The sequence below is a fragment of the Hemitrygon akajei genome, chromosome 16, assembly GCF_048418815.1.
Source record: "Hemitrygon akajei chromosome 16, sHemAka1.3, whole genome shotgun sequence".
NCBI lineage: Eukaryota > Metazoa > Chordata > Chondrichthyes > Myliobatiformes > Dasyatidae > Hemitrygon > Hemitrygon akajei.
The window spans coordinates 27300694-27314603 of record NC_133139.1 but is presented as its reverse complement, the minus strand read 5'-3'; the positions used below and the strand labels follow the sequence as shown (position 1 = coordinate 27314603).

Genomic DNA, 13910 nt, shown 5'->3' with positions numbered 1-13910 from the left:
CCACCCTATCTGCTTTCTGAATATCATTTGTTATCACCAAACAGAAAAAATGTTGATGCAATTTTACATGTTGTTGCTAAGAACTTACCTAGACTACCATAGGGTTGGTTGCAATATTTAAAGGAGATACATAGGGTATCATACATAGGGTAGGATGAAAAAAAGTGAGTGCATTGCACAGACTTCTTGGAGTATGAGAGAGATTATTTTATAGAGGCATTTAAGCAGTTATGGAATCACATGATTCAGAGGGGGAATGAATGCTGAGAGAATATTCGCTGAGCGGGGGCGGGGCGAGGGTGGTATAGCTTCTAATTAAATAGTTGCCAATTAACATAGATGAGGAGAAAATTATTCTCCAAGAGGTTTTGTAAATCTTTGACATTCTTTACTCCAAAATAGAACCATTAGATATATTGATTGGACCAGCCATGAGTGTATTGAATACATGTTGGGTATAAGGGGATAAATGGCCTACTCTTGCTCCTGCTTATTTTATGTTCTTATTATGTGCCCATGTTCTAATGATAGAAAACTAGGGGCGTATTCTCATTACCAGTTTGGATGAGATACTCCAATAAAAGACTATAAAGCATACTGCAGGAGCAGAGTTAGGCAATATGGCCCACCAAATCTGCTCCGCCACTTCATCATGGCAGATTCAATTTCCCTCTCAGCCCGAATCTCTTGCCTTCTCCAGTATCCCTGCAATCCCTGGCCATTCAAAAATCTAACAACTTCTGCCTTAAATATACCAAATGACTTGGCCTCCACAGCCATCTGCGGCAACGATTTCCACACATTCACCACTCACTGTCTACAATTCCTCCTCCTCTCTGTTCTAAAGGGACACCACCCTATTCTGAGGCTGTGTCCTCTGGTCTTAGACTCCCCCACCACAGGAAACATCCTCTCCACGCCCACCTTATCAGGGCCTTTCACCGTTCGATAAGTTCCAATGTGGTCACCCCTCCTTCTGAATTCCAGTGAATACAGTCCCAGAGCCTTCAACGCTCTTCACATGATAATCTTTTCAATCCCAGAATCATTTTTGTGAACCTCCTTTGAATCCTCTCCAATGTCTGCATGTCTTTTCTTAGATAACAGGCTGAAAACTGCTCACAATACTCCAAGTGGGGCCTCGCCAGTGCTTTATAAAGCCTCAACATTACATCCTTGCTTTTATATCCTGCTCCTCTTGAAATGAATGCTAACATCGCATTTGCCTTCCTCACCACTGACTAAATGTGCAAATTGATCTTTAGGGAATCCTGCACAAGGACTTCCAAGACCCTTTGCACCTCAGATTTTTGAATTTTATCTCCATTTAGAAAATGTCTATCTTTTTATTTCTAATACTAAGGTGCATGACCATACACTTCCGGACTCTGTATTCCATCAGCCACTTCTTTGTCCATTCTCCTAATCCAAATCCTTCTTCCTCAAAACCGCCTGCCCCTCTGACTATCTTTGTATTGTCAGTAATGTTGCCACAAAGCCATCAATTCCATCATCCAAGTCATTGGTATACAATGTAAAAAGAAGTGGTCACAACACAGACCCCTGTGGAACACCACTAGTCACCAGCAGCCAACCAGAAAAGGCTTCACTCTTTGCCTCCTGCCAATTAGCCACTTATTTATCCATGCTAGTATCTTTCCAGTAATATGATGGGCTCTTACTTTGTCAAAGATCTTCATAAAATCCAAGTAGACAACATCCACCGATTCACTTTGTCTATCCTGCTTCTTACTACTTCAAAGAATTCCAACAGATTTCCCAGGCAAGATTTTCCCTTGAGGAAACCATGCTGACTACAACCTTTTTTATCATGTGCCTCCAAGTATGGAGAAATCACATCCTTAACAATCGATATGACTAAGGCCAGACTAACTGGTCTATAATTTCAATTCTTCTGCCTCTCTCCCTTCTTGAAGAGAGGAGTGATATTTGCAATTTTCCAGTCCTACAGAAACATTCCAGAATCCATTGATTCTTGAAAGATCATCACTAATGCCTCCACGATCTCTTCAGCCACCTCTTTCAGAACCCTGGGGTGTAGACCATCTGGTCCAGGTGACTTATCTACCTTCACACCTTTCAGTTTCCCAAGAAACTTTCCCCTGGTAATGGCAACTTCACTCACTTCTGCCCCTTGACAGTCTCGAACTTCCAGCAACACGCACAACACGCTGGAGGAACTCAGCAGGTCGGGCAGCATCCGTGGAAATGAACAGTCAACGTTTCGAGCTGAGACCCTTCGTCAGGACTGAAGAGGGAGGGGGCAGGGGTCCTATAAAGAAGGTGGGGGAGGGTGGGAAGGAGAAGGCTCTTGGGTATCAGGTTAAAAACCAATCAGAGGAAATATCAAGGGGTGGGGGAGGGGAAGCAGGGAAGGGATAGGCAGGAAAGGTGAAGAAGGAATGTAATTGTAATTCCCTATCTCTTCCCTCCCCATCCCAGGTTCACTCTGCCTCCTCCGCCAGCTGCCTATCACCTCCCTCATGATTCTGCCTTCTTCTACTACACAATGCTTTCCCCTTACATTCCTCCTTCACCTCTCCTGCCTATCCCCTCCCTGCTTCCCCTCCCCCGCCCCTTGATCTTTCCCCTTACTGGTTTTTCACCCTCCCCCCACCTTCTTTATAGGGCCCCTGCCCCCTCCCTCTTCAGTCCTGACGAAGGGTCTCAGCCCGAAACGTTGACTGCTCGTTTCCACGGATGCTGCCCGACCTGCTGAGTTCCTCCAGCGTGTTGTACGTGTTGCTTTGACCCCAGCATCTGCAGTGTACTTTGTGTTTTCGAACTTCCGGCATGCTGCCAGTGTCTTCCACAGTGAGGAATGTTGCAAACTGCTTATTCAGTTCGTCTGCCATTTCCTTGTCCCCCGTTACTACCTCTCCAGCGTCGCTTCTCAGCAGTCTGATATCCACTCTCACCTCTCCTTCACACTTTATTATCTGAAGAAACTCTGGTATCCTCATCAATATTATTGGATTATAAACATCATCCCTAATATTTTGATGAATAACATAGGGGGACTGCTGTTGATTTGATCTCTATGGATTCCCAATGAATACTACATTGGGTTGGCGCGTGGCCAAGTGGTTAAGGCTTTCGTCTAGTTATCTGAAGGTCGCTAGTTCGAGCCTTGGCTGAGGCTGCGTGTGTCCTTGAGCAAGGCACTTAACCACATATTGCTCTGCGACGACACCGGTGCCAAGCTGTATGGGTCCTAATGCCCTTCCCTTGGACAACATTGGTGGCGTGGAGAGGGGAGACTTGCAGCTTGGGCAACTGCCGGTCTTCCATTTAAAAAAAACCTTGTCCAGGCTTGCGCCCTGGAAACTTTCCAAGGTGCAAATCCATGGTCTATTGAGACTAACGGAGGCTTTCACACCACATTGATAGCCTGCCTTCCATATGGTATTTGATAAAGTGCTGCATGAAAGGCTTATTGTCAACAATGATCCCCTTTGAATGAAAGGAAATTAGTAGCATAGATTGAAAATTGCCTTATGTGAACAAAACAGTATAATAGTGAAAGCTTTTGTTTTGGACTGGAGAGAAGATAGTGGACTTTCCCAGGTGTCAGCATTATAGAACCTTGACCTTTCTGAAAATCAAAATTGCATTTGTGTGCACAGGAATTATCTTCCATATCTGCAGATGAAGCTAAGCTAAGAGGCACAGTGAACTGTGGATAGCAATAGACTTCAAGCAGATGAGCTGGATGGATATGTGGCAGATGAAATTTAATGGAGAAAATTCCTCTGTTTTATTTTGGTGGGAAGATCGAAAAGAGACATTATCAACAAGAGAACGCAATTTTAGCAATGGTACAGGAATAGAGAGATCTGCATGTACTTGCTGAAAGTTCTTTGGAAGTGGCAGGACAAGTTGAAAAAAGTGGTTGAAGAAGATTTTGCATTTACCAGTAGAAGTGCGGGATCCACGAGTCTGTCTGTAACTTCTAGATATCTGATGTTAACACTGCAACTTAGGAGAGAGGAGGCAGAAGGAATTTGAACCTGGGAATGGAGGACTGTAGTTATGGGGATAAACGGGAGCCGCTGGGCTTGTGAGGGGATCTGCCGAGGACCTTTAAATTATGAAAGGGTTAGACAATAAAAAGAGTGAAACTGTCCCCTTTGACGGATGGGTCCAGGAATCTGTCAAAGAGGACATGGAATGCACTACTACAGATAATACAGGAGTTGGATTCAGAAGGAAACTGGGTTGAATGGAAAGAATTTGCAGGGATGCTGGAAAAGGGAGGGGAGTGGCAGTAGAGGATTGTTCTCATACTGAGGTTTAAGATCAAATGGCCTCCAACCTTGCTGTACTCATCTGTGCTTCTGTGATTATACTCTATTTACACTTACCCTAAGCTAGACTCCTGCATGCAATTGTGCTCTCCATCTTCTAGTATGCATGCAAATCATGGACTTTGACAGCAGAACTGCAAAAGAAGATGCAAGCGGTAGAAACGAGATGCTTCAGATGGCTCCTCGACATCTCCAATACAGACCATATCTCAAACAATGAAGTAGGAAGAACCATCACCCAGCACATGAGGCTCTACGAAGATCCACAGTAAAGAAGAGGAGACTGAGATAGCACGGCCACGTAACAAGTGGACTCTCAAAGACCAGTCTTCAGGGAATGGTGCAGGGGAAAAGAAAAAGGGACAGACAGAGGAAGAAATGGACAGACAACATTGCACAGTGGACCGGAGAGAGCTTTGCCACAACCCAGGCACTTGTCCACAACAGTGAGAGGAGAGGCAACTGGTGCAATGCCCCTACACAGCGGGTAATGGGATCCCTGACCATAAACATGCACTTAGCCAGCTCTGTAGAGTGGGTCATGTTGCTCACCTACCTGACACCTGACTCCCAAAGCAGACATTCTGAACACTGTCAGATTACCAGCTGGACAAAGGAAGTGCTTCAAGGATGTTTTCTAAACTACCTGGAAAAGATGTGGCATCCCCAGCCAGCTCATGCAATTTCCTGGTCATGATCACTCAACGGGGAAAGAGCATGGGGGGAGGCACTGACAGTCCTGAGTTTCTTCATCAGCAGCACACACAAAGGGCAGCAAGGACAGCAGAGGCAGCCCATCTCCCAAAACACCTCTTGTGTCACCTGAGGCAGAATCTGCGGCCACCTCAGTCATCTCAGAAGCCAGAGAATTGAAAGGGAAGCAAGTATCCTCAGTCCTCAGAAGAAAAACTGGTCAGGATAGTTCTGCACTACAGAGATCTAGTCCCAGTTTGTTGTTGGATGCATTCAGGACATCATTTCACTGGGAGCATGAATCAGGTCTGGAAGCAGCAATAGAAGGCTAGTGGTAGAAGGCTAGGGAGAAGGTGCTTGAAATGCATTAGCAAGGACAGAGGTTCCTGGATCCATTATCCATCTGAGATCAGTATAAGATCTCTACATTCTTTAGGTGAGTTTCCTTTTCCCATTGTTTGTCACATTGCCAGGTTGTCCACTGTCTGAGCTACAAAGCCCACTAACATCAGGGCCTGGCCACAATACGCAGGACTATTCACTCCCAAACTAACATCACCACCAGCAGAAACCAAGAAAAGATGTTATTTGCAAAAATTATTTTATTAATGCTATCCACGATCAATAAATAAACCAGTCATCCAAAGACAGAGCAGACTCACTGGGTCAAATGGCCTAATTCTGCTCCTATGTCTTACGGTCAATCTTGGCAAAGTCCTGAACATAGTCAGGAAAATTTTATAGTGTGAAGTACATTCATATATATAACATTCAAGCAGGTCCTACTGGTAAAATTGGGTGGAATTCCCCTTTAAATAGCATAATTTTAAAGCAACACTATTTCCAAATTACGTTGTGAAAAGGTAGTCATCTTTTCAAAGTGCACTAAAAGTGGCAATTTAACTTGAAGGGAATTTGGAATGTAAATATGAAGGATGTGGTGATGGAGTGAGGAGGTGGGAGGAGTATTCTGTGGAGTGTAAATACCAGCACAGAGCAGTTGTGCAGAAGGGCCTGTTAATCTGCTATAAATATTATCATTCTTCATGGTAGAGAAAGATAAGATGGATTTTACTGGTTCATTAACTACACATTCCCACAATTTCAGCTCAAAAGTGTCTATAACATTTTGTTAATTTGCATTGATATCATGGAGCTTGGTGACTGATGTGACTAACAATCAATAAAATAATTTCATATACACATCTAATAAAGTAAAATATTCCCTGACCTTCATAGAAGCATCAACAAACATAACTCGAGGTCAAGTCATACAAAAAGTATTAGACACACGGCCAAAAAGCTCACTCTTAGAGGTAGGGTTTACAGAAGTTTTTTTTTGTTACTTGTTAATTCACAGCATAGGGCATCATTGGCAAGGTTAATATTTTAGTTGCTTGTCACCGACTCTCTAGACAACTTCAGAGAAGTCGTAAGTACAAAGAGCTAGCCATGTTAGTTAGCCCAGAGCTACAGATAGGCCAGATTTCCTCCTTTGATGGCAATTAGTGAATGTGATGGGGTTTTTCAACAGTCAAATTTGTAGATCCTAACTTTCTATACAGACTATTTGATTTATTTAAAATATCCCAGCTGTCATGGCATGAATTAAACTTGTATCTTCAGATTAATAAACCAATCGCTGTGTGCCAGGCAAGAGATTTGATCAGTGAAGTTTAGGAAGGGAATTTTAGAGGTTAAGAGTAGAGGCAGCAGAAGGAACAGAACCCATTAATGGCCACCAGGGATGGGCAAGAGCTCAGGAGTTGGAGTAACATAGAGATTTCAAAGGGTTGGAAGGAATGGAGGAGATTGAAGAGCTACTGAAGGATCTGGAAATGAGAATGAAGGTTTCACAAAAAGGGATAGGTGAATGGGATATGGTATGAGTTCAAACACAGGCAGTAGAGTGAGAAAATAATGTATGGAGGATAATAACTTCGGAGTAGGTCACATGGCAATTGGTCTGTATGATTGTGGCTGATCTACCCCTGGGCTTTTCTGACAGTTCCCCAGAGCCTGACCTTTTAAAAGTGCATCTGCTTCCTTACATATCTCTGATGACTGCGTCTCCACACTTCCCAGCGCAGAAACTTCATCATCTCCTGCAAGAAAGTGGTTTCTTTGCACCTCGGTAAGATGGAGAATTAGCCTCGAGTTGTTGAAATAGTGAACTCTGGTGATTAGTGCTGATGAAGTGTCCCAGTCGGAAACATTGACTGGTCCTTTCCCTTCAGCTGTTTCCAGCCGGGGGTCTGGGGGTCCGTGGACCCCTCCATTAATGGTAGGGCTCCATGGCCGCTTGACCCATTGAGTACCCCCGGCTCCTTTGAGTGCTGCCTCAAATAAATTGGTTCCTCATTTCCTTCAACAGAGGCCTTGGAGCTGAGCTGAATTTATTGGAAAAAAATGTTAGACCACAGGATTCCTTTAACATTGAGAAAAGTTCTAAATGAATATAATCAAAATACTACAGAAAAACTACACAGTCAGTAATGAGAAGGTGCAGTAAGTTTCAAAAGGTGAAATAAAAAATTTGAAACTTAGAAGCAGCAAGCTATACTGCAGAGTCTGAAGAGTTATCTGATAAAGGCCTTAAAATTTATAATCATTGAGTCAGTGAATTTACTTAGAACTATGTGGGATTTTTATCGAGCAAACCCAGAGAGTATAGTTTGTGGGAAAGACCAACCGGAGGTTATTAACATATAAAAAATAATTTTAAAACTATGAAAATAAATTTCTTTAGTCCGAGTAAGCAAGGAGTGTAATGTGAATGGACAGGACCGCTTATTTACAGAAGATCCAATTTCTTAATTGTAGATTAGCCAGTATCGATAAATAAATTATTCGCCCCAAATAACCAAATTAGGAGGCAGGATTTCAAATAATGGACGTTATTGCTAACCAATTACTCGTTACTAAATGAAATAGTTGGCCAATAATTATTACATATTCGTCGAGCTTTATTAAGAACAGCCAATCGATATGAAGGGCTGGGTTTTAATTTCGGAAAGTAGGCGGACTCTAAAATGTGATTGACGGGTTTTGCGTGCTATGAAATTGGGGTGTGTCCTTGGGATTTGACGGAAGGGTGTTGTCTCCAATGAGGTAAAGGGGGCGTGGCCGGCGGTATGTCAGTTTTTTGGAGCAGTATCAGATCTGCAGCGGCTTTCGCGGTCGAGATGCAACACTTTGGGGGCAACTTCTGGGTAAGTGGGGTAATGGATAGGGCAATGGCCAAGGGGTGGCGGCACGGACCTTGTCCCGGGGCTTGCAGCCACCGGGTTGCCCGCCTGGGCTGCAGCAACAACCGAGTGTGAAAGAGGGCATCGTGCGGAGAAGGTGGGCGGTGTGTGCCCCCACCCCCGCCCGGATGTACAGGAACCCGTTCTGGTGCTCAACTCGATATTGCTCCTGTACCCGTCCGGCCTGAGCGTCAGCAGGCAAGCGACACCAACCAAATGCCGGTCATTTCGTAGCAAAATGCAAAAATTAATGCATCAGAATTTCTTACAGCCCAACGTGTGTACCTCGCTCCGTATGTGTGCGCGCCTCTCAGTGCCACTACCTCTGTCTGTCTCTGTGACTGTGTGTGTGTCACTAACTCCCCGTGTTCCCTCTTTCTCCCCCTCTCCTTTTGTGCACCCGTGTGTCTCTCTCCCCCCCTGAGCCTTTGATTGTTTGTGTGGATGTCTGTATTTCCGTGTGCCTCTCACACTCAACGACGGGCATTGTTTATTTTTTGGTCTGTGGCTTTTATGCAATAAATAACGTGGAGAAATTGTGAATTATTTATTCGGTAATGCGTATCCTATCGTTTGTTCGTTGTTTTGAAGAAGGGGTGGTTAAGAATATCTACGTTTTAGTAGTATCTTTCACAACCTAAACATATCTCTACGCGCCTTGCAGACTGGTGTAGAAATGTCACGGCTGTGTTGTAGAAAACCCGCAAGCTCACAACCAAAATAACTCGATGGCGAGCAGCTCATCTTGTTTTGGTGCGGATAGTTGAGTAAATAGTGAGCGAGAAACCAGGAATATCTGCCTGGGGTCTCAGCGAGCTCTGTGGGACCTTCTACCTTCACCCGGGAAGGCACATGGGGCTCCTGCTTTACCCGTAAGATGGCACTTCCGACACTGTAGTAACCTCTGTGTAGTCAAGAACCGGCATCAGGGACACAGCCGACACTGAGCTGTCTCAATAACCAGGGAGGATACCATTCAGCCCCACACAGTTAATCACATTTTCTCCGACCTGCATCATTCTTCGATCTGCTTGCCTTGATCGTTTACTGTCCAAAAGGAGCTATCTTATCTATTTTGTCTATAAGGAGTTATTTAGTAAATAACTTGTGGCTGTTGTGCGTCAGTAGTATATAGAGTTACCTTGTGTCACCACAATGCATTGGGACAATAGTAGCAGATATCAAAAGAGTTAGGTGATTCACGTTCAACACTACCTGATTATGTTGCTTTTAGTTCGTGTTCCCTTGAGTTTAGAAGACTGAACTAAACTTGCGATGTTTTATTAGGACGTAGATTTGATACAGAAACTGTTTCCACCGGTAGAGAGGGGAGTGGGACCTTAAAACGAGCTAGGCCGTTCAGAGTGCTGGCAGCAAGCACATTGTCACACATAGTGCAACAGAATTCTGGCTCGCATTACCCCCCCCCCCACCCCCCCAAAACAAATGCTGAGTTTGTTTATGGGAAGTATTACAGGACCGAGGTGGGTGGATGAGATGAAAATCAAAGTGGAGGGTAGAAGGAGCTCACGCTGTTGAGAGTTCTTCTGTGGACTCGGGTAGGTGGTTTCCTGCTTCAAAACGAAACCACAGAGGGCAGCGCCAGTTTCCTGATCAGCATAAAACAAATTACCCCGTCTGTTCACAGACAAGAGAAAAACCTGCAGATGCTGAAAGTCGACGGTACTCTTTTTTTCCATAGATGCTGCCTGGCCAGCTGTGTTCCTCCAGCATTCTGTGTGTGTTACCCCTTCTGTTACTCATCCGGGATCTTGATGTGCATCAATTGTTGCCAAACTATCTACCTTACCATAGTGGTTACCCAACGGTTGAGCTTCTTTGACTGGAAATCATTTTGTGACAACCTGATTCACAAATTTGTAAAGTACTGATGCTGGCAGCTGACTGGAAGTTGCCACAGTGTAAAGGGCTGTCACTAATACAAAATCTGCTTCTGTTTCGGGACTGCCTAGAAACGATCACCTGTTGTGGCCTTCTGGCCAGTGCTGATCCATGCTCTATACTCAAATGAGGTAGATCAGCACTCCCCGGTTTGCCCCATTCCCCCCTCATTGGGATTTAACCCCCAATTGCTCATGATCTCCTCAACAACCAAGCTAACCTCCATCACTGCAGCACATGTTGGGGTTATGTTATATAGTGGTTGTTAGTCCAAGAGTCTCTTCAGATGGTTGGGGTGTGAACCTCTGATTGTAACCCTAAATGTGTACTTCCTCAATCACTGACTGTCTTCAGCATCTGCCATTCATAAAATGCATTGAATTACCCACCAAATCTACTGTACCTGCATCTCCTAAACCTCATTAATCAGGACCAGGGCTACAGGTGCATAGGGACACCACCCCTGATAGGTCACCCAGGAGCACGATTTGACAATGTATCATTACCCTTTCATGGTTCCAGGGCTTCATTCTGAAATCTGTTCCCCTCCAGCTTTGAAGGCAGCGTCGTCTAAGAATACGGCTTGCCAGCAGCAGTGGTAGGCAGAAACCACTGCTATTGCCAGTAATAGATCTATGCTCTGAACGAAGTGTTTTCAAGAGTTGTAATGTTGGCTGTTGATTCCAGTATACTGACGTGGGGATACTTCACTATCATTATTTCTGTTTTTGCACTTATTTTATTTAACTATTTAATATACATACATATACTTACTGTAATTGATTTATTTATTTTTTTCTCTGTATTATCTTGTATTGCATTGTACAGGTGCCGCTAAGTTAACAAATATCACAACATATGCCGCTGATATTAAACCGGAGTTTGATTCTGATTCTGACTGTTAATGGCCTGTTTCTGACATAAAGCACTGTACCGAGGGGATAACCCGTCAGATCATGGCAGGCCAGGCTGGTGGAACGTTGGCCTGCTCTGAAACTCAGCCAGCGCGCTAGTTATAGGGGACTCAGTACTTAGGGGGACAGAAAGGAGATTCAGTGGCTGCAAGAGAGACACCACGATGGTATGTTGCCTCCTGGGTGCTCGGGTCCAGGATGTACTGGAGAGGGTGAAGTATGTTCTCAAGGGGGAAGGGAAACAGCCAGAGGTCATGGTGCACATTGGCACCAATGACATGGGCGGAAAAGGAGAAGAGGTCCTAAGCAGTGAGCATTTAGAGTAAGGAAGAGGCTTAAAAGAAGGTCGTAATCTCCATAATACTCCCCGTGCCGTGGGCTAGTGCAGGTAGAAATGGGATGATAGCACAGATGAATGAGTGGCTGTGGAGATGGTGCAGGGGGCAGGGTTTCAAGTTCTTGGATCATTGGAACCATTTCCGGGGAAGGGGTGACCTGTACAAGAGTTGGACCTGAATTGGAGGGGAGCCAATATCCTGGCCAGGAGGCTTGCTGATGCTACACTGGAGAGTTTAAACTAGCTTCTCAAGGGGGGTTGGGAAACGGAGCTCCAGGTCGGGAAGGAAAGGATTGGACCAGAAGGAAAAATATTGAAAAGAAAAGTTGAAATAACAGGTATGATGGGTCGGATAGTTTGAAGTGTGCATGTTTTAATGCTGGGAGTATTATGGGTAAGGGTGATGAACTTAGAGCATGGATCAGTACATAGACCTACGATGTTGTTGCTATTACTGAAACTTAGTTGAGAGAGGGGCAGGAATGAATGATTAATCTACCAGGTTGTCAAAGTTTTAGAAAAGATAGAGGTGAAGTTAAAAAGTGTTGTGGGGGGTGATGGTGGAGTTGCCTACTGATCAGGGACAATATCAGAGCTACATTCAGGGGAGACGCTGAGTCCATTTGGATAGAACTCACGAAAAGGAAGGGTGCAGTCACACTACAGACCCCCTAATAGCCTTTGGGACATTGAGGAACAGACATGTAAACAGATGAAGGAGATTTGTAAAAATGATAGGGCTGTTGTCATGAGAGATTTTAACTTCCCTGATATAAACTGGGACCTTCTTAGTGCAAGGGGCTTAGTTGGGGCAGAACAACACACATCTAAGAAAAGAGTACAGTTGACATTTCAGGTCTGGCTGAAACCCTTTGGCCCAACTGGGTTTTGGCCCGAAACTTCGACTGGACTCTTTTCCACAAATGCTGCCTGGCCTGCTGAGTTCCTCCAGCATTTTGTGTGTGTTGCTCAGATTTCCAACACCTGCAGATTTTCTCTTGTTTTAGATGGGCCAGAATTTGTTAAGTGTATCCAGGAAGGTTTCTTAAAACGACAAGTGGACGGTCCAACGCGAGGTGTGGCCATACTAGTCCTGGTGTTGGGTAAACAGACTGACCAGGTGACTGACCTTTCAATGGGTGAGCAGTTAGGGAACAGTGACGACAACTCTTTAACTTTCAGGACAGCTGGAGATAAGGGTAGGTATGGTCCTTGTGGGAGAGTTTTAAATGGGAGAAGGGCAAATTACGAGAGCATTAGCACATACAAAGAAGCGTTAGTTGGGAACGCCTTTTCTCTAGCAGGTCCATACCAGACATGTGGAGGGTGTTTGAAGATCACAGAGTACAGAAAAGGTGTGTTCCCGTTAAAAGGAAGGACAGGGATGTCCAGAGAGGTGATGAATTTAGTCAAGGTAAAAAAGGAGAAGTGTGCAAAGCTTTGGAAGATAGGATCAAATCAAGCACGAGGAATATAAAGAAGCAGGAAAAGGACTAAAGAAAGGAGTTAGGAAAAACGTGGAAAGTCCTTGGATTAAGGTGAATCCCAAGGCACTTTAGGCACACCATCAAGAGCAAGAAGATAACTAGGGAGAGGGTGGGACCACTCAAGGATAAAGGCGAGGGTGGGGAACATTTGTTTGGATGCAGAGAATGTGAGTGAGGTACTTAATGAGTACTTTGCTTCAGTATTTACTAAGGAAAAGGATATGGAGGACCAGGAGATCAGTGCTGAGAGTATAAATACATTAGGGAGTTTAGAGGTCAAGAAGGAGAAAATGTTGGCCCTCCTAATGAGTATTAAGGTAGATGAGTCCCCAGGGCTTGATGGGATGTAAACCTCAGGTTATCAAAGGAGGCAAGAGATGAGATTGCTGGGCTCTTGATCAGTATCTTCATGTTCTCTCTAGCCACAGGCGAGGTGTTGTACCTTTATTTAAGAAGAGAGCAAGGGAAAATCCTGAGAACTATAGGCAAGTGAGTCATTACATCAGTTGTAAGGAAATTGCTGGAGAAAATTCTTTGGGAGAGGATATATACGCATTTGGAAACTCCTAGTTTAATTAGGGAGAGCCAGCATGGCTTTGTGCGTGGCAGGTCATGCCTCACCAACTTGATTGAGCATTTTGATAAGGTGATGACAGAGATTGATGAGGGTAGGACAGTGAATGCTGTCTACATGTACTTTAGTAAGACATTTGACGAAATCCCTCAAGGGAGGCTCATCCAGAAGATTAAGTTATATGGGATCAGCAGCAAATTGACGGTTTGGATTCAGAACTGGTTTGCACATAGAGTGTCGTGGATGAAGGGAGTTATTCAAGTTGGAGGGCTGTAATTAGTGGAGTTCCGCAAGGTCCTCTGCTATTTGTGATGCTTATAAATGACCTGGGTGAAAATATAGGTGGGTGGATTAGTAAGTTTGCGGATGATACCAAGATTGGTGGTGTTGTGGATGGTGTAGAAGACTGGCTAAGAATACAGCATGA

General features: G+C 44.4%; 1 protein-coding gene across 2 annotated transcripts in view; it reads left to right on the top strand.

Moving 5' to 3' along the window:
* Positions 1-8143: 8143 nt before the first annotated feature.
* LOC140739883 (F-BAR domain only protein 2-like) overlaps positions 8144-13910 on the top strand; it is an 83096-nt gene continuing 77329 nt past the window's right edge. For both annotated transcript variants that reach the window (XM_073068513.1, XM_073068512.1), the window contains exon 1: positions 8144-8233. In XM_073068513.1, the coding sequence (XP_072924614.1) occupies positions 8156-8233 (78 nt within the window). In that variant the 5' untranslated portion in view covers positions 8144-8155. The remainder of the gene's footprint in view (positions 8234-13910) is intronic.